The sequence below is a fragment of the Halyomorpha halys genome, unplaced genomic scaffold (genome assembly GCF_000696795.3).
Source record: "Halyomorpha halys isolate HHAL.00 unplaced genomic scaffold, Hhal_1.1 Scaffold189.1, whole genome shotgun sequence".
NCBI lineage: Eukaryota > Metazoa > Arthropoda > Insecta > Hemiptera > Pentatomidae > Halyomorpha > Halyomorpha halys.
The window spans coordinates 113,341-135,173 of NW_027110118.1; the positions used below are offsets into that span (position 1 = coordinate 113,341).

Below are 21,833 nucleotides of genomic sequence, written 5' to 3' on the forward strand. Positions count from 1 at the left end.
TAAACATTTGACAAGAAATGTTAATTGTTGCAGATTTATATTTTATTATTACTGTAATTACTTTTTCTTTTCAGAGTAATGTGTCCAGGTCTAATAATTATAGGAAAATTAACCAATCAAACTATAAAACAATAGGGAATCATATTAATTATCTTATGTATAATTAGCTATTTTGCTACTTTTTCATTTAATTTTAAAACTTTTAATTACAAATTCTCATACATTATTATTATTCACTTATCAACAATATTATTGATCACAATTTATACTATTATCACTCACATAAGTGAGTGATAATAGTATAAAATAATTTGTGATTACAAGTTTTAAAACTAAATAAAAAACTGACATTTCAATAAAATTATTAGACCAAGGCAGAATAATTTAATAGTTGGATGTGAGGTGTAAATTTATAGTCAAGATTGTCCTTGGGCATGGCCAGGTTGGCTGAAACGTTGAATATTTAAAATATTAATTAAAAGAGTGTGTGAGACTTAAATGGATACAATTTATTTTATTTAAACAATAAAATAAGTTGACCAGAAATGGAGACGTCAAATAAACCAAGTTTTATATAAGGAACCAGACGTTGTCCAGTTTGTGAGGCTCAGTAGATTGAGGTGGGCATGGCATGTTGCGCGGATGGCTGAGAGTGATCTGCCAAGGAAAATAGTGACAGAGGTACTACATGAAGGAAGATGCAGAGGAAGACCACGCCTTCGATGGAGTAATGGTGTGAGTGGTGACGCAAGGACCATGATGGGAGTGAGGAACTGAATGGCAGCCACACAAGATCGTAATGATTAGTGGAGGCTGATGCAGGAGGCCTGGACTCGACATCAAGTTGTGAAGCCAAATTAATAATAATAAACAATAAAACTAGTCTCAAAAAGTGATAGGATTATTATACAAAAAAAATTTAAATTCAAAATTCCACACAGGCATCACTGAACTTAGGACACCACTTACAAGACTTACAGGTAACTTTGTAAGACTAACCTAAATTACTAAAATTCTAAACACTTCACATTTATTCTTAGACATTGAAAAATATCTTCCCATTAGTCTTGAAAATTCTGCAAATTCAGACAAAAAGAGTACTATACCTAAGACTTATATTTGACAGCAGACATGAAGCCCACAAATTAAGGGAAAACAGTTACTAAATATTCAGTAAACAATCTAAATTTTAAACAAAATGATAGAAATTAAATACTTACAAACACCCACTAAAAACTTTATGGATTATGCATTAAAAATATGAACCACAAATAGACTTAAAATTAATTCAAGTCTTTTTATTTAAGGTATTAAAACTAATAACAAAAGCACCACAATATGTTAACAACAAAATTTTATACATATTAACATTTAATGAACCTAAGTGGGCATACTATCAACAATTTAATGATAAATTAAACAGACATCCTAACAAAATTATAGAGGAAAAGCCACGTCTCTGATGCTAGAGAAAATTTAAAAGGTCCTGGATCAAGCATCTACTAATATAAAAAATTTAGTAAACTCAACCCTCCAAAATAGTTGGTGGACTGTTCACCTACTGATTGTCAGGTTTGTGCTTGATAGGTAAAGTCCATCTATGATGAGTTTGTCTATTCCTATAGGAACTTGTGCACCCCCCAACAAAGCTCGTTCTCCTCTCCACATCATAACAAACCGCACCTACTGGGAACAAACCAAGAGGCAGTCCAGAACTTGGTAATGCCAAACCAGAAGGTACTTGGAATGCTTTTTCCTACTATCTTCAGACTCTTGAGTAACAAATACAGGAGGTTACTTGTTTCTTTAGGATATCCTTTATCTTTGACTGAGTCTGTTTCTTGTTTTATTTTAGGCAAATATATTGACAACTCCATTCTGACTAGCTAATTAAGAACGCATTATCTTCCAAAAAATCATTGTTAAGATTTGATAATCATTGTGTTCAGAAAAAAATTGGTTCTTTTTAAGTTTAAATTTGTTGTGAAACAGTTAGTACAATTTTCTTAATTTTAATGTTTTAAGATGCAGTATATTTGGTCCTAGAATGGGATTAACAAATCATAAATGCATTAATTTATGGCTTTTTATAACAGAGGAAACATGGCTTAGACCACTCTCAGCCTGAATTTCATGAATTTAAATAGGTTCATAATTACGTTTTTTGTTTCAGATTGGATAGTTTCCCCTCTACCCAATTTATTTTACATGTCAAATTATAATCTTGTGATACTAATGAAAAATAGTTTTGAAAAAACTGATATGTGGAATTTCTATTAATAAAGTTGCAGAAGTAGATCGAGTAGAAAAAATGAAAGATAGTTTAGTCAACTGAGTAGGTCTGTTCCAACAACCACTTCTGACTATCCAAAACTGTATGGAGCATGTACATATCTGTAGCACTGTACAGGATTTGGCAGGGAAAAACACGTACTATGCATGCTCCTTATAGTTCCAGACAGTCAGAAGTGGTTGTTGGAAAAGACCTAGTGGAGAGAAAGTGGAGGATAGCGGGGGAACATTTGCCACTGTGCATCTCTCCCCTCCCTTTACCCACAAGCAAACTCAACTTAGATGCTCTATACTTATTGAAGTATGAAAATTGAAAAAAAAAATAAAATAACCCTGAAAGAAACACAACTATATATATTAAATCAGTAGGAGAGATGGGGCTGGTTGGCAACACTTCATGATTTGATTGTCCATGCAAACTATGCTTGACCTGTAAAAATGCTTTTTAAATACTACATTGATGAGGCTATGTTGTACTTTTTTTTCAGATTTTAATGCGAAGTACTGATTTTTCAGAAACTCAAAATCCAAAACTCGAACAATGTCAACCAATACCGATCCTTGGGTTGGTTAATCTAGTTAGGAAAAACTTTCATAAAAGAATGAACAAGGTATTGTATTATAGAAATTGATAGACACAAGAAGACGAAAATCAACAGATTGGGATAAACTGAAATAAGAAGCAAAGTCGAAAGTCAAGTTTCTGTATTGGCCAAAGCTTTAATAGAAGAAGAAGGTATCGAATACTTATCTACAGCAAATAAATTTTACATTAAAATAAAAATCTAAAAGTGCATTATAGAAAGTTTTTTTTTTTTTTTGGCCAAGACTCTCATTGGAGTCCTATACTGCCTATAACCATGGTTGGGGGTCAAAGTTCTTCATTTTGTGGGACCACCACGCAATGAAAAAAGTCAACATCCCAGGCCGGATTCGAGCCGGCACCGCCAATAAACATCAAATTGGTAAGACTGTCTTAACCACTGAGCTATGGGCAGCCCTATAGAAATGTTGAACATTGATGGTATTCAATATTTTGTTTCACCTTATTTCGAAGTAGCCCACTAGAGCTGATAACTTGTTCAAATAAGTGCTTCCCGACGTGACTATCAACAGCACTCAACGGATCATCAAATAAGTAGATGTCTCTATTAGAGTAAACAGCTCTTGCCAAACTTAGCCTCTGTTTCTGTCCACCGCTGAGGTTGACACCCTGTAAACAATGTTGGAAATCTTAATTTAATTTTTGTAATAATTAAAACTTAAAAATATGAAAAAAAATCTCTCTTATATCACTTCTTAAGCCCAAGATTTCACTTGATTCTTGAAGGAAGGTATAATGTAAATTAAACTCCAACTGAATGAGGAATAAATAATCTTCCAGTCAGATAACTGTGAAGGACAAGATAGATTTACTTTGAAAGCTTAGTCTGGAGATTTATTAAACTAATGGAGGGGACAAGTTAGAAGGAAAAGTTATGTAGGACCCAAGGGCGTTTCAGAGTAGGGGAAGAATATGAGCCAATCACTGGCTGTCTTCTGTTTCAGTTTAGATTACAATGGTGGACATTCATATAACCTTAACTTAAACCTAAGCCCCAAGGGCGTGATCCTTTTGGCTTCACTTTCGCTTTGAAAGAGAAGTAAAGCCAAAATATAAAGAACTTCAAGAAAAATCCTTCTGGTACAAGTAATTAAAGAAGTATGTATGATATAACAGGAATCAACATTTTTCTAATACTTTTCTGGAACTTGTTTTACAAAAGAAATCTTGAGAAATTACAAGCAATTAATTTCTTAATGTATTTATTTTTTTTGACATAATTGCTAAATAATAATGTAATTGATTAAGATAATAAATGGTGTTAATTGTCTTCGAGTTTTTGTCTTATTTTCACTTTCCATTGCAAATTGGAAGAAATACATTATTTAAATTTAGTATTTGTAAAAGCTAAAAATTTGCTTACAAATCTATTTTTGGTGTAGTTTAAGAACTACTGATCTAATCATTATAGTAGCAATGGTCTAAACTAAGCATATTTTGCGGTTTTCAGAAAAAAATTCAAATGTGGATTTATCTCATTTTGCAATCTTAAGTATTCTGTGAAGGTTCCCATGAAAAACCTTTTTATTTGTTATTACTTTTTAGAATAATTTTAAAAGTATACATGTCCATTTCACGCAATTTTTCAACTTTAGTCTCTTTTTCAAGGTTGCTCAATTTAACTTTTTTTGACCCCCTTCTTGGTCATTTCTGGGAAGGGGAGGAGTTTATCTACAGGTGACCAACTTATTCTAGCCTTGGTGAGGGGTCAAGTTTTCATTTCGGGGGGCTGCCACAGAAACGAAAAAAGTCGACCCCTACCCCAGGCCGTATTAGAACCAGCACCGCCCCAGTTCTCAGGCCATAAAAACCCATGCCTCAACCACCTGAACTACAGATGGCCCTGCTCGATTCAATTAACTTAAGTCTCATTTTCCTATTTTAAATAAATGTGATATTGGATTGTCGCCCACCAGATTGACCAGGAAGGATTCTATTATTTTTGATTTGATTTTTCAAAAACAAATTATATAAATACAAAAATAAATAATAAAAAAAACAAAAACATTTTAATTAGCATTATGAACGATGGTTTTGAAATAAACTTACTCTTTCGCCAATTTCAGTCTGATCACCATTGGGAAAAATCTTCAAATCCTGTTTCAAAGCACAAGCTTTAATAACTTTGTCATATTCTTTCTTATCCATGGCAGTTCCAAATAATATATTGTCTTGAAGAGAACAGTTCTGTATCCATGAAAGTTGTGATACGTACGCTATAGATCCCTTGAAAAAATAAAATAAATAAATAATTCAACGAATAAAAAAGAAAAATAATTATCACTTGTCTTACTTTGACTAAAAACATCCTTATAAAATCCATAAGTTGAGCAATAAACTACTAAAATAATAATTACAACATTCTTTTTAATTCATAAATTATTTAAAAATGAGGTCCTTCAACCTTTGGAAGAAAAGTGCTAATAAGGTTAGGGTATTTATCTTCAATAGTTTCTTTTAATCTTCAGAAGATTAAGAAGCTTGTAATTAGACATACAATTTTTTTTTTTCATTGTTTGATTTATGATAAGTCCCAATTTGTTTGTTTTTTTTTGCTTAGATGTATAAAGTATATTTTTATGTAATAAGATTGTATTTTTTTCTAATTTTTTTTTTTAAAAATAAGTATCAAGAAGTTTTCTATAAAAGCCGTTTTATTTATTACAATATTTCTTTAATTCAGAATTACATTTTTTTTTTCACATTACCAGCACAGGCCGAGATAGGGCAAAGTTCTTCTTAGGTACATTTTTGTTATCAAAAGAACTCCTCAACAGGCACCTTATTTAATATGAGTTGAGACCAAATAATATTCATGACATTTTTTTATAGTCTAAGCTTTTCTTATATATGATCCATAAATTTAGTAATATCGATTGTATTATCCTGTTTTTTTATAAATAGTTATTTTTTATATATAAATAGTTTTATTTTATATACCAACTTTCAATATTGTTCATTTGTTTTATTAAACCAAAAAGCAAGCTAATCAATTTTGATAAGGCAAATATAGAGTAAAAAACATCGTTCAAAGCGGTTGAGATGGCGGTTCCATTCCGAAGTTGGTACAATCGCTCCCATGCTGAGCAGATTCAAATATTTTAAACTTTAGTTGTTTTCCTATCATAATTGTATTTACAGTAAATTTAAGTAAAAATATAAGAGGAAATTAAGTATTAATGAAAATTCTACATACAGAAAGTCATAGACAAATATCAAAACCATTGTGCCTCAAATGATGTTTACATCAATTATTGAAGGCTGTGAAAGATACTTGTTTGTTTGGATGGCGGGAGAGTAGGAGTGTCCTGGAATCAGAGATACATACCATCTTTTTGTCTACTGTCTGTGGTAGATATTTAGAAAGAAGAGATCACCAGTCATCTAAGAAGACTGTATAATTGGTTAGTTTCGTTCAGCATAGGATTTAAGTATGTTTGTAAAAGTAGCTAATAATTCTTTTAAGTCATTGTGTTCTGATTATCTGGAAAACCCACTCTGAGATAAAGTCAATAATGTTTAATAATTTAATATGAATTAATAATTCTCATATCTATTTAATATTTAATTTATTCATTTAAACCTTGTAATTATCAAAACTATATTTTAAATAAATTCCATATTATTATTTTTATAAATCTTGAATATTACATTATATACCTTAAATTATATATCGACAAAAGTATACCACAAAAGAAGCACATCAGACATTTACAGTAACATACCCTCACATTGACTCTTCCATCGAGCTTATACATCTCTCCGAGAAATGCAGATATCAAAGATGATTTACCCGACCCTACGTCACCAATCACAGCAACCAAGGAACCTTCTTTCACTCTTATGTTTATATTTTTGAGAGTAGGTTCTTCTTGATTTGTCCATGAGAAAGTACCATTTTCAATTATCAATGGATTTACTAAAAGAAAAACACATTAAAAAGCTAGAGGAAAATAAATTAGAATAATTTTGAAAAAAAATTTTTATAACAAAACTTTTGAAGACTTACTCTCTTTATCATCATTATTAACAATTTCTGGATCTAACTCTTCATTGTTCAGAAACTTATCTATTCTCTTCACTGACACTATGATCTTTAATAAATACAAACATACAAAATTTGAAAATAGAAATGAAAATATTCCTAATTAATTATATGGATGTATAAATATACACTATGTCTAACTTCTAAAATGTATATATTCAGGAAGGAAAATGTTTCAGGTAGCAGTCAAGAAAGGTAGCTCAAAAAAGTACAAAACTATTAAAATTAAACTTTTTTTTCGGTTGGCTCAACAGACCTTGTAGATTTTTGGCCGAACGAACCAGCCTTCTCCATGCCAGCCTGTCTTGGCCTACTGCTTTCCCGTTTGCTGCATGCAGATCTTTCTCATCTTTGTTAATGCTGTCTATCCATCTGGTTTTTGGCCTCCCACATGGTCCCTTGCCAACTATAGTGGCATTCATTGTTGTGTAGGTCTCCTGATGGATTGCTTCAAGCCACATGTCCCGCCCATATTACCTCCTTGCCTTCATATCATGAGATAATGACTGACCAGACTGCAAGCAGTTCACAGTTAGTTCCTCTCCTCCATATGCTAAGGCTCTTATCCCAGACCGCTCCATTAATTGTAGGGAGGATTTTCTGTTCAAATCTCTCGATTTTGCTTTCTAGGGTACCTATCAGAGCGCAGGTTTTGCAACAGTAGCTGGCTTTATCATTGCATTTTACACCCTTAGCATCAGATTTTTCAGGATTTCAGTATTCTTGAAAGAGAGTAGAAGGCTCTGTTTGTGCTTGTTATACGGTGGTTAATCTCAGTCTGATTAAAATTAAACTATTTATATAGTTTAAAATTAAACAATTAAAATTATTTATTAATAAAAACGTTTTGCTCTATTTGAGCTACCTTTTTTAAACACCTTCCTTCATCAAGTATAAACCGTCAAGTAATGTTCTAAGAAATATTGAGATATAAATTATGATAAGACTAGATGGGTTGTAGGTAATAATTATAATGAATAGCTGCATTATACATAAAAATGATTGACCATAACAGAATATGAAGGAGATAAGCGGAGTAAAAAAGAAACAAAAAATATTTTTCAACTATTTATTTGCTAATGTTTCGCCCCACTTTGCAGAGCTTCATCAGGGCTAAAAAAGAAACAAAACAACTAAAAATACGTTGCCAACATTAATAAGACAATACAGTTAGTGATGTAAATATAAATGAAAAATAATATAAAAGTGAACAAAAAGAAATCAAAATAAGATATACAACAATAAGTATACATAAAAAATTTAAATTTTTTAATCCTGTTCATTAAAAATCTAATACTCTATTTTCTTTATTTTATATATTGTAATATGCTCTTTTTTAATGAATTAGATTAATGATTTTAGTTATGTTTTTATTTTATGTATGTTGTTTCGGTATTGTTTTGGCTCAAGAAGCAAGCTAACCAGTTTTCATTGTCTAAAATAAATAGGCTTTACAAAACAAGAAAGATGGCGGTAGGAAACCCGCCCTGAGAAAAGTCTCTTATGTTATAAAATTTAAATGAAATTCTATTATCTGTTAAATATTAAACTTTTTAATTTAAACCCAAGCTATCTCTTTTATATTTGAAATTAGTTTAAAATGATTAAAATTCTTTTTATTTTATTTTGAATAATTTTTGAATATTACAATATATATATACTAATTGTTGTACATATTATTTTTATTTCTTTTTTATATTATTTTTCCCTTATAACTACATTATTTTTAACCCCATCTTAGTTTACTTTATCGTCATATTATTATCTTACATCGTCAACATATTTTTAGTTTTTTTGTTCCCATTTTTAGTCCTAATGAAGCGCTGCAAAGTTGGACGAAACACCCGCAAATAAATAGTTGAAAACTATTTTTTGTTCCTTTTCACCGCATCTAACCATTTCCTTCATGTCATTGTAAGGTGGTCACAATCTAAGTATTTATTACTGTATTTAACTTATTAAATATATCTTATGAATATGTATGTATTGACTTACTTGAATTAGACTTGAAATCATATCTGGAAGTAACATCATCGGTGATCGTAGAATATTGAAGAGCGATAAGGAAACAAATGCTTTTGATGCATTCAAAATGTTGTTTTTATCAATTAGAACGTAAGTGGCAAATGTAGTGAGTGAAACCTGTGAAATAAAAGTTGAATAAAAATCAACAATAACAGAATAAAAAATTTTTTTTTTATCTAAAATGGTGTTTTAAGATTTTAAATTTTGAATTTTTTTTTTTAAGTTGTCATGTTACGTATGAAATAAAATTAAATGCAATAAAACTTAAAAAGAGCTCTAAAATAGCCCTCTAGCACAATCAGAAGTAAATCTAGGAGTACTTTTTATCCAAAACATCATAGGATTGGACCATTTCTCCAATTTTGAGCAAATCAGTATAAAAAAAAATACTCATGTAAAAAAATATAGTTGCAATATATTTAATTGGCGATAATGAATACCCCAAAAATCTGAAACCTTGAGAATCTCAGGCGATTTCATATCAATAATCCATCAACAATTTAAAAAACTGTTAGATTCACTCAGTAACATATAGATATATGCATAAATATACATAATAAAAAATCACAGAGCATAAAAAAAAATGTCACATACAAAAAATGGTGTACACGACCAAGTCAGTGATGTTACTGCCTTGAGATATGCAGTTTGTTTTAATACTTTCATTTCTTTTCCTCTTATTTCTTGAACTCGTTCTTCAAAGCTACGTTCCCAAGCATAAAGCTTTAATACCTAAAAATTTCAACAAATACAATACATATAATAAACATTCAACATAATTGATAGATTGATAAATAAGACAAATAAAGCAAAAATTTAAATTTTTGAAGCAAAGATTATTTAATGACATTCTACCACACTTAAGAAAAAAAAAAATGGGAGTAAATTGATTTTGTGGAGCGAGAGTATACTCGAGATGAGATGGAAGTGGTGGTAGGAACGAAAAGGGAAACGCTCAATGTATTTTGCATTTAGATTAAGTTGATCAAACTCTACAAAATGGGGTGAAACATCAACAAATAAATATTGTTTAGCTATTTTCTGTTCTCTTTTACTGCACTCCCGACCATCTCCTTCATTTATAAATAATAATAGATGGAACTACAATTAAAGAAAGTTAAACCTTTATTCCAGAAAGTATTTCGTTCATGATTTTCAATCTCTCATCCTTATATTTCATTTGTTTAATTTGTAATTTTTTCGATAAATTAGCAAGGTAGCCATTAACAGGTATCATAATAGTCAATATGGCAAGGCCTGCTAAAACAGACGGTCCTAAAAAAGAAACAAAATGTATTAATAATTCAATTTTGAAACCATTTTAAAGTGATCACATTTAATTTTTTTTTTTCAATTGTATAAAGGCAAAAATATAAGGGTGACTTATGGAAAAAGTCAAACCTACCACCATCTTTAGCATTCAAATATGCTCCATCATTCATTGCGGTGTATCCTTCCTGATTTCAATAAAAAATTTTATGATGATTCTATCGGGTTGTAAAATAGGTTAAATATAACCCGTTTTTACATCTCAGGAGCTTTTTAAATATTTTGCTCTATCTCAAAGTCTCTCCTTCCCATTTTAAGCTAATATTTTGAAAGTGATATAGGCCCCTCGCTCTACGGGGGCGGTCAGCGGGGAAGGATGGCCTTTTTTTTTAGCGCTACGATCTCCTCTTGTGAGATTGTGACATGTCGTTCATCGACCAACCTACTCGTTGAAATTGTCCGTTTGAAAAGACAGATAAGTAAGGCTACCATGGAGGGTGGGAGTGGAGGGTTTGATGCCGTTTTTCAATTTCAGGGGCTTTTTAAATATTTTGCCCTATCTCAAAGTCTCTCCTTCCCATTTTGATCTATTACATTTTGCAATCTTTCAGGTAATTTTTTAATTCCATCCTCACAAAACTTATCATATTTTTGCGCAATGAACTCCTCTGTGTGCGTTTTGCAGTTCTCGAGTGAATCAAAGTTTTTCCCATTAAGAGAGTTTTGAAGGGGCCGAAATAAGTGAAAATCTGTTAGGGTAAGGTCTGGTAAATAGGGTGGGTGTGAGAACACATCCCAGCCAGACTCCAATAATTTCTGACGGGTCTGCAAAGACACGTGAGGGTGGGTGTTGTCGTGATGGAAAACTTGCCTTTGCAATTAGACAATGCTGAGCTTTTTTACTTAACTTGATACTTGCATGAGATATGTTAAGCGTTTCTGAGATATCCCATATCGTAGATTGAGGGTTGTCTGAGACAATGCTTGAATTTGGTCATCATCAAAAGTCAATTTCCGGTTCTGAACTGAGCAAACCACTTACGGACGGTGCTTTCTCCTAAGGCATCATCACCATCCACACTGCAAATTTTATTAACCGTCTGTGCAGCATATTTTCCTTTTCGAAAATAAAAAATCATTAAATGACAAAACATGAATTTTTTTTAATCTGGATTATCTCTCTAGGAAGTCTGGTGAGTCAATTCTTTTAAAATTTTTGAACCATGAATTCAACTTTGAAAACCCAAAAATAATAGATACAGCACAAAATACAAAAAACAGAAGATATCTAGAAGCTATATACATAACAAAAAACATACAAAACACAGTAAACTATAAAACTGACACTAAACACTTAAACACACATTACGCAGATATTATAAATAGACTTAAAATAAAAACATAAAAATCAGATAAAATGAACAAGTTTATGTGAAAAATAAAAAATCACTAAGTTTATAATAAATACAAAATAGGGAGTTAACAAAACAGCACACTGGACATGAGATAGGTCCAAAGAGATAGTAAGAAATGTAGAATGATGGCTGTGCCAGAGAGAAGTGAAGATGCACAAATGGTGGACATGATTTCCCATATGAAATCATGAGGTGATTTTTATTGTATAAAATAAAATATATAAGGATGAAGATTGGTGTTATATAAATTTTATTATTGTTATAGGTTTTTATAGTGCATGAATATGGGACAGTGGTCCCGAAACGTTGTACAATTGTCATGAATAAATAAATAATAATTTATTTCAAATGATGGAAGTGATTAACCTCAGCTTTTTATTAAACAACATTAACATTGGATTTTTTCTCTTCCATTTTGACCAAGCAAAATACCACTTCAAGATAAAGAATCTCGGTTGAAACTGATGCATAAAAGCACCTTAACTAATCCTTTTTTAGAATATGTAAAGATTATTGACCAAGTAAACATGATTTTATAAACACAGAGAGAATTAAATTGAAATATTGCAAAACGCTATTAACTTATTTTACAACCCAATCATCTAACTTGCTCTTTGGATGAGCTGCCATCACAGTTATTGAATAAATTACTTTTAATTTTACTTTACTTATAAATGAGGTCTCCCATTTGACAGGATAACTCCATAAAATCATTCTTAATATTATCAATAGTGATTATATAACAACTAAGCATTGATAGGATGCTTAATATTATCAATAGTGATTATATAACAACTAAGAATTGATAGGATGCTTAAGAACAAAATGTTATACTTTTGTTTTTCTGCAATAGTTTCTGTTCTGAAACTAGTGAGGATTAATTTCAAATCAAAGTGTGCTAGTAAGTAAAAGTTGTGTGTGTGCAGATTCTTTTATAATAAGTTCAGTATCATTCTGCTACTATCTGCTGGTCTATTTTTTCCTAAATTTACTGTAAATACAATCATGATAGAAAAATAACAAAACTTGAAAATATTTGAACCCTTCTTCTCAACATGACAGTGATTCTACTGACTTCAGAGTGACAACATTGAACAATGTTTTTTAACTCATATTTGGCTAGCTTGCTTTCTGGTTTAGTAAAACAAATGAACAATATTGAACGTTGATACATAAAATAAAACATAACAAACTATTTAGCAAAAAATGAGGTTATTTATTTATCAGAACACAATATTTAGCACAACACAAAAATATTTTCATAGTTTATTATATCTGAGGTATCATTTTCTTTCTTTGCATTACACCGTAATAATGTTATGAATTTGTTAATGCTTACCCAAAATCTGCCATATGAAGAAAACTGCTAATATAATCTGTAGCGGGATGGACCACATATTACTTAGTGAAATAAGTATATGAAAAAATCTTTGGGCATCAACAGCCATTAAATTTACAATTTCGCCAACTGTAGATGTCTTTCGAGCAGAACTTGACAACTTCAAAGCCTGTAAAAATCAATATTAAGACTTTCTAAATGCTCACATTATATGTTAGATTATTAAAGGGATTTTTACTACAGTTTTTGGAAATTTGTATTGCTTGACATATCTGAAAGATTTTTAGGAATTAAATATTATACAGAGCAACCTTCCTCACACCTCTGTTTTGTTTTATGTACTGTTTTTAAAATTCACAATTTTATTTTTAATACTGAACTTTTTATAGACAAAAAAAAAAATTAACACCCCTAAAATTTTGAGACTTTATGGTTTAAGATACGTTGAATCCCAATATTGAAGTTTTTTAAGGTACTTGAAAGGCTCAGAAAAAGGGTCACTCACGTGAGACCGGACATTGCGGACAAATGGATGCTCCATCATGACAATATCCCATGTCACACTTCCCTCTCCATAACAGAATTTCTGACCTCAAAAGGCATCCCGTGGTTCCCCAGCCCTCTATTCACCTGACCTCAGTCCCTGTGACTTTTTTCTAAACCGAAAAATATCCTCAAAGGACGTCATTTCAGGACTTTAGAAAACATCTAAAAGAGTGTAACAGACATGCTGAAGACCATACCGGTTGAAGACTTCCAGTGCTGCTACCAACAGTGGGAACAACGTCTTCACTGGTGTGTAGTTGCCAAAGGGAACTACTTTGAAGGGGATAACATTGATACTTGAAAAAAATAAAATCTTTGGTAAGTGAAAAATCAGTTTCATCACTTTTCTGCCATATCTTGTACATTAAAAATCATTTGTTGCTAATTAGTGGCCATAATAGTTTTTAACCAGCCCTGTCTGCGTTTAGTATGTATTAGTTTGGGCACTCCGAGTGTTTCAGTCGACATTGCAGTTTAGAACCAAACATTTTCTGCGTTTTTGGCCTTTGACTTGAAGTCGAGTTGTTGCTAATTAGTCATCTAGAACAATACATTACTAGCCATGTTTGTGTAAGTTATGTTTTTGTTTGGACATTTTTATTGTTTATTGTGACTACTATAGTGCATTACCAAACCCTATCTGCATATTAGGTTGACCTGTGGTTTAAATAAACTTTGATCATTCACAACAACCAGAACCTGCCTGCCCTAACTAAGTGCCAGTGTGGCCATTTTGGTTTTTGTACATCTTGAATGCTGATTGTGATAAATATATAATACAGTCTACTGCGTTTATGAATACAATTGTGGTAATTAATTTAATTAAGGAATGCATTAAAGAGCCCGTACAGACGTGGGCCCACCAACTTCTGACCAGTTTGAGAGTTGCAGCAGTGGTTATAATGATAAAGCGATGACCTACACATCTTTACAGCAATATCTTCCTTTAACCTATCGTGGTGGATCATCTTGTCATCCAGTATTTTGTTATATATTATTTTATTTTATCTATTGATTTTGATAATTTGTTTCTTTCATTTCATAATTCGTTTTGCTAGTGTTATTTTTGTCTAAAAATCATTTATTTTTACTTATATTCATTGTTTTATTTTAAATATTTTGTTTTATTATACGTTTCATGTCTTATTATTGGCTTCACCAAATAAATATTTATATCTGAGCTAATTTTTTTTTTCTTTAAAGCTTTCCTTAAAAAAGACTAAGTTGAATGAGGTGGCTTTAAAACAATAAATTATTCTTCAGGTAAAACAATAATACTCGAGTACATTACCTTTCTATAAATTGCTATTGTAAGGGCAGTTTTTATTCGGAGACCAACTAAATCCGATTTGTAACAATACTGTGTGAAAAGAAATACTTGAAATATATTGGAGGCCAAAAGTAATGCAGCATAAAAAAAGCCTCTCCAATAAGGTTCGTTCCCTTCAGCGAAGCCGATGAGGCACCTGTAAAATAAAATATTTTAAATACAACTATTTATTTCTTTTTAATTGGTGATAATCAATAAACAAGAGATAATAAGATAATAAAAAACTAAAGAAATCAAATTAAAGTTTTCCTTAACAAAACAAAAAAATTTTTGATCAACAATAGTAAATATTGATGCCTGCTCATTGAAGCTTATAACTTTTTTTTTTATTATTACGTCTGACCTGTTAATGATGAAGGCTATGGATATAGATGATACGGACAATGACAAAGTAAGAGTGTAGAAAATCACAGTCATAAGCAGACAGTGAGCAATGTATAGTATGACAGAAGCTGGTGGCAGCTAAGAGACCTCAGAGTCAACTGGTTATATAAACATCGCAGATGCAGCCAGTCTTTTTTGTAAACAGTGCTTAATGCCATTGTTGCGGACAAACAGCACACCTTAATGACCTTGCTTACAATATACCATTAAATTGCATTAATTACATTACCAATACTCACTTAAATAATAGATAAATTCTTTATTGTTAAATGTATTAAAAAAATATAAATTGTGTGCAAACAACACATAAAACTTAAAATAACATTACGAAGATTTAAAAAATTTCAATCCAATAAAGTTTGCTTTTATAATCAACTTTATATCAGAATAAAAAACAATCTACCACTTCTGAACAATAAATAATGGTGCTCAATGGAATACCAACAAAATATCAAATACATCATTACAGGCCAGCAACCAGTATTCATCGCTAATTAACCACTTTTGGTATGCTACATTGCCTGTAGCAATCTATAATCGTTTTACCAAAAAATAATAGTGTAAGTGAATATTTACATTAGAAGCTGTGGATTTGTAAATTTTAAAACATCTCGCATCAATTTAAAGCTTGCTCCAACTAAATAACTTGGGCCGAAGGATTTACATAAAACTGGTAAAATAGAGGAAGGCTTCTTTGTTGAACTTCTATTCTCTTGATTGTCATTCACAAAACCATTTCGTGGATATTTCAAAGACTGATCTTCCGCTGATCTGCAAAATAACGGAAAAAATTATAAAATTAATAATTTTTTTTTTTACATATTATAATATAAAAGGATACTACCATTAAAAATATTAGTGTGGTCTCACAACTTTCACTTATCATTCCACTTTGAGTTGAAATTAATCCCCACTCGTTTGAGAACAAATATTTTTAAATTATTTGCTGAGGCAATACTTTCACACATAATTCTTTAAATAAATATATTGGCTAATACCAATTTCAACAGCTTTCAGAAAATGATTTTTAGTAATATTGCTTGTTCCAAAATTTTAACAATTTTCTTTGGCAAAAGTATGGTAGAAATATAAAAATATAACAGTTAGCTTGTATTTAAATTTAACTATTTATTCACTGCTAAATTGTAAATGAATCAATATTTAAAATATTGAGAATGATTCATGGAGTTAGTCATTCTGTTTTCATCATACTCCTTTCAAAATTCAAGTACTTTATATTTATAATTTTTTTTAAAATTTTTGGCTTTCCAACACTAAGGAATAAGCCTTTATAACAACTCTTTTTTTACTTTATTTTAAGGCATCAACCACTTATGGGTCGTTACAGCCTTAATTCACGAAATTTTGATTAGTCACTATTTCCTTAATTTCTGAATTGAAGTATATAATAACAATTGAAAAATGGGAACTTGTGGTAAAATTTGATTAAATTTTATGGCAAAGTTTTGAGTGATTGCACATTTCTACTAGTAGATGGTATCCTAGGAGAGATGTCACTTCTGATTTCCCTTAATTTATTATCAGTAACATTTGCCCACATTTGTTCCCATTCCAATTTAATTCTCTGCTTAATGAGGGCAATGAAATCGTCGACAGGAACTTCACAATAAGGAATTCCTTCAGAAGTCTGTTTTCAGACTTTAATGAATAATTGATCTTTTGATTTAGCAGGTTTGTTGAGAAAATATTTTTTAAACTGAGTAGAATTGACAATGAACTACTCTTATTTCTTGAAATGTGTTTTCAACCTGAAAAAAATATTTTTCCCCTAACCCCCTTAAGTTAGTGATCAAATCCTTTCATAGTCTCTATTTTTCCATTTTGTATTACTAGTAAAAATGTGAGATTGTAAATTATTCCAAATAAAAAAAAATTAAAGATACTTTAGACAAAGATTGTTTAAAAATCAGATTTTAAACCCTGACAGACTATTTCAAAGATGGGAAGATAGTTGATATTAAAGATCATTCAATTGTACATTGAGGAAACGAGTAAAATCAAAAATATTAATGCCATTTTCGAGAAAATCAGAAAAATATGAAAAACCAATTTCATAATACGTTAAACTGCTCTTTTTTTTTAAACCTCTGAAATGGAGGGTCAAAAAGCACATATTTGTCATATAATGCTTTGTGAATTTAAAAAAGGCAATAGTGCTTAGGTGACAGCTGAAAAAATATGTAGTATATATGGTGAAGGACTGATAACTGATTAGGCAGTTAGAAATTGGTTCATAAAATTCTGTTCTGGAGATATGACCTTAAAAGATGAACTGAGAGTGGGACATCCTTCCGACTTTGATAACAAACTTTTAAAGGCAACATTGAAGAAAAATTCACATCAATCAACAAGTGGTACAGCAAATCCTCTCTCAAAAGTAAAAATTCAGCCTTTTTTTAAACAAGATTGTAACAGGTGATGAAAAATGGGTTACCTATGACAATATCGTCCACCCTACTAGATCCAAAAGCAAACATCCATGACAAAAAAATAAAAAAAATAACATAGCCTATTAGATTTAAAATATTTTTTTTATATACTTATTTTTATTTCTTTTTTATATAATTTTTTGAGTTATATTTACATAATTTTTATTCACACCTTAGTTTACTTCTTTGCATCTTATTATCAAACATAGTTAACATATTTTTAATTGTTTTTAACTTTTTTAGCCCTGATGAAACCATGCAAAGTGGAACAAAACACTGGCAGATAATTATAAATAGTTGTTATATTATAAATAGTTGTTAATTATTTTATTGTTCCTTTTTTGGCCACACTCCTGACCATCTCCAGCATATTTGGAGGAATACGGTAAATCGTTCAAACATATAATATGAACTTTTTTGATTTTAAAAGTAATTAAAAAGAAAAAAATAACATAGATAACATTAAAAAACTTACTCTTTATTCTTCGAACAGATAGGGTATAAGAATCTTCCTAGTATATTGAACACATGAGCAGTAGAATCTTGAGGCCTGACTGACCAAAGATCATCGGCGAGGAGAGGCTTTTTGAACCCACGATAAATCGTTGTATCAAGCCAAGAGAATGTTATCCTATTGAGGAAAGAAGAAGATTCTTCTGGACTAGGTTTCTAAAGATAATGAAAGAGTAATTTTTACAACTTTCAAAACAATGAAATCTAATTTAAATAAATGTATTGTACTTCAACTTATGAATTATAAATAAAAAAAGAAATTAAATATGTACCGCTACAAACCATGTAGGGTCAGGGGTGCATTACTTTATAAGAAAGTACTGTACTAGACCAACAATTGTGCAAGGAGGTGGTTTGGTCAGATCCACACTCAACCTCCAGATTTTTACCCAATTAAGGGAACTCACTTAATGAGGCTGGATAGACCCCGGAGGGCTCCCAAACACAGAAGGTTGACTCAACGGCAAGGTAACAGATAATAATTATCTGCCACAGCTGGATTTGAACTCTTTTAGTTAGTAGTCCATTGCTTTACCAATGAGCTACCTATTCCAACTGTTATTTATATAAAGAACAATTAAATTAGATTCATTGCAAAATGAAAGCAGAAAATCTTCTAAGTTAGAAAGACTAGATTTTTTTCCTAACTAAAAAAAATAAATAAACTATAAAACTTTACCATTACTGGAGGATAATCAGAATGTAGTGGAGCTAAATCCGCAATACAGTTAAGTAGGAACATTGCAATACACAAGCAATAATAGATTATCCTCACAACCTTTGTTTCCTCCTGTAAAATGTAATTTCATAAATATATGCCAATACTTATTTATATGGTACATATACACACAAAATGTAGAAAAGTATTAACATTTCAGAGTACCAGATTGTATCATAAGAACATATCTGACCAAAACTTTTTCAGAATATCTCAACACAAAACGAGAAAAAACAAAAAGATCCTTTAATTATGATTATTCATAAGGCACTGTAACGAAAATTCCATTTCTCTTCACTTCTCAGCATTGATGAAGTGAGAAATAAAAGTTTGTCAAATTAGAGAGAAACATATAAAATTATATTGGAATATCGTTGATAGTTAATTAAAAAAGGTATGGTCAAAATAACTCAAACAGTAAATAAACTATATATATATATATATTGTAATATGCTCTTTTTTATTGTTGTGAGAGAGACATAGTTTTTAATAGAAAGAAAGGAAGCCATTTTGATGATAGGATATAGCATTAGAAAAAAGAAGATTGTGAACTTGGTCAGTTTTGTTATACCTAAAAATATATAAATGTGTAAAATAGATATTAATTTAATTAAGTGTAATAATTGTGTCTGTTTTCTGATTGCCTAGCAACCCGCCCTGAGATTAAGAGTCTCTTTTATATTATAATAATAATATATATATATTTTATTTCCTTGCTCGAGACTGATAGTTTATATTAATAATAACAAATATTTTCCAAATGGTGTCAACTTTCTTAAACATATTACTTAGAGAAGTTTGTCGGGGAGTGCGGTCAGCAAAGAACAGCATAAATAAACAAAACCATAATTAATAATAAATAAATAAATATGGTTTTGTTTATTTATGTTGTTCTTTGCTGACTGCACCCCCCGACATACTTCTCTAAGCATTAATCTACGGTCAACTATCTACACCTCATTAAACATATTACATGTCCTGTATACATCTATATAGATTGTATAATGCATAAGTTGAATAGAGCTGATGTATCTCTGAATGGTGTGAATACTGACCGTACTTTTGCCATAAAAGTTAAAAGTTTCAGACAATAAGTATTTATAAAGATAGTAAAGAAAGAGATTAAAGACTTACATCTTGAAAATCAATAATGAAACTTGAAGGTCCCAAGATGATGACAAGAAACCAAAATAAAAAGAGTAGGCCTGATGATTGCTGGCCATACTTTCTATGAAAAACGACTAATATAGAACAAAATACCTGAAAAAATCATGTAAATAATAAAATTGGAAAAAAAATACACATTCTTCATACTATATACTCAATTTTACTCACCAAAGAAACTAAATTGATAATTGGTGAAATTATATCAACAGGATACACATCATTGCTTTTAAAAATTTTATAGAAGTCAAATATATTTAGGACAATCATTGTGGCTGTAATTATCTATAAAAAGTAAAATATTATTTTAAATACAATAATGGGGTATTTGATGAGATAGAAAAAAAATTGAAATAATGTTAATATTATTTCTATACAATTCAGAAACCCAATATATATTTTGATTCATAGTCCTGAGATACAGGATTAATTTTTAATATTAGTTTCGTGAACTAAGATTTTAAATCTGTGTAACAACAGAAGGAAAACACTAGTGATTTCATATGTGACGTCATTTAGACATAAAAAAAACAAAACTGATTTAGCGATTCACACTTTTTAAATTATTAAATATTTTGTTGTGAAAAGAATTTTCATTATTTTTTTCAAAAACAATCATGGAATATGGTTTCATGAAAGCAGAAAGTACAAATTTGCCTAGAGCCGATGCTTTAATGTTTTTAGCATTATACATGGATTTCTGTCCTGCAGAGTTTAGAAATATTAAAACATCTGTTATATTCTAAATTGCAGTTCATTTATTAAAAATATTATATGTATTTCTGATGCTCAGTTTCAAACAATTTTTCTAATACTGTTCTTAATGTTCCTTATATTAGGAGGTATGCTGTTATTATTATTATTATTATTATTATTATTTTTCATTGAAACCATTATTTTGTTCAAATACAATTCTCCACATCGTTTTCCAACTGGAAGGCAAAATCATTACAGTGGTTTCTTTAAATATTCTTTCGCAATGAATATAACCTCTAATGAACTTAGAATTCATATCTTGAATGATACATCAAAGTGATCGTCACAAAAATATAATCTATTATTTAGATTTGATAATAATTTGGGATCCATTCCAACCAGCTATGGCCAAATTATTCTAGTTTTGACATCTTTTGGCACTTGGATAAACAACATTTGTGAAGTCTTTGTATTTGTATTTTTGCAATTAGCTACTGCGCTAGAACGATAAGGAATATAACTCATAATGGATAATTGCTTAAATAACAAAGAAAAGTAAAAAAATTTTATAAATTAAAATAACATTTGCACTGAGTAGATCAGCCTAGTGTATTTAAGTTGAAATATTTTGGCATGACGTGATTCTTTTAACAGAAAAATACATATTAATTAAAAAACAGCTAAAAAGTGTCAATCACTAGATTAGCGTCGTTTCTTTATGTCTTAATGACATGGCATATGAAACAATCATGGTGGCAGGATTTTCCTACTGTTGGTACACAGATTACAAATCTTATTTTTTTAAACTAAAATTAAAAATTAATCCTGTATCTATTGTAATATGCTCTTTTTTAGTAAATATTATATTTTGATGTATAAATGGTTTTAATATGTTTTATTTTATGTATCATTTTAATATTCATTTGTTTTGTTTATCCAAAAAGCAAACTAACCAAGTTTCATTGTTTATAATAACTTCGTGATACAAAAAAACCAAGATGGCGGTATGTTGTCAAGGCCACATTGAGCAGATTCAAGTATCA

The 21,833-nt window shown here is 30.2% G+C and overlaps 1 protein-coding gene across 1 annotated transcript in view; it reads right to left on the reverse strand.

The window, feature by feature from the left end:
* Window positions 1-21,833, reverse strand: part of LOC106679268 (multidrug resistance-associated protein 1) — a 44,263-nt gene that overhangs the window by 17,232 nt on the left and 5,198 nt on the right. Inside the window, exons 4-17 of the mRNA XM_014418332.3 lie at window positions 20,266-20,379; window positions 20,065-20,190; window positions 18,892-19,002; window positions 18,175-18,368; window positions 15,826-16,020; window positions 14,827-15,001; window positions 12,990-13,158; window positions 10,090-10,241; window positions 9,561-9,698; window positions 8,937-9,083; window positions 6,906-6,990; window positions 6,622-6,815; window positions 4,946-5,122; window positions 3,338-3,505 (exon numbers count right to left, since the gene is read on the reverse strand). Of these exons, the coding sequence (XP_014273818.1) occupies window positions 3,338-3,505; window positions 4,946-5,122; window positions 6,622-6,815; window positions 6,906-6,990; window positions 8,937-9,083; window positions 9,561-9,698; window positions 10,090-10,241; window positions 12,990-13,158; window positions 14,827-15,001; window positions 15,826-16,020; window positions 18,175-18,368; window positions 18,892-19,002; window positions 20,065-20,190; window positions 20,266-20,379 (2,145 nt within the window). The remainder of the gene's footprint in view (window positions 1-3,337; window positions 3,506-4,945; window positions 5,123-6,621; window positions 6,816-6,905; window positions 6,991-8,936; window positions 9,084-9,560; window positions 9,699-10,089; window positions 10,242-12,989; window positions 13,159-14,826; window positions 15,002-15,825; window positions 16,021-18,174; window positions 18,369-18,891; window positions 19,003-20,064; window positions 20,191-20,265; window positions 20,380-21,833) is intronic.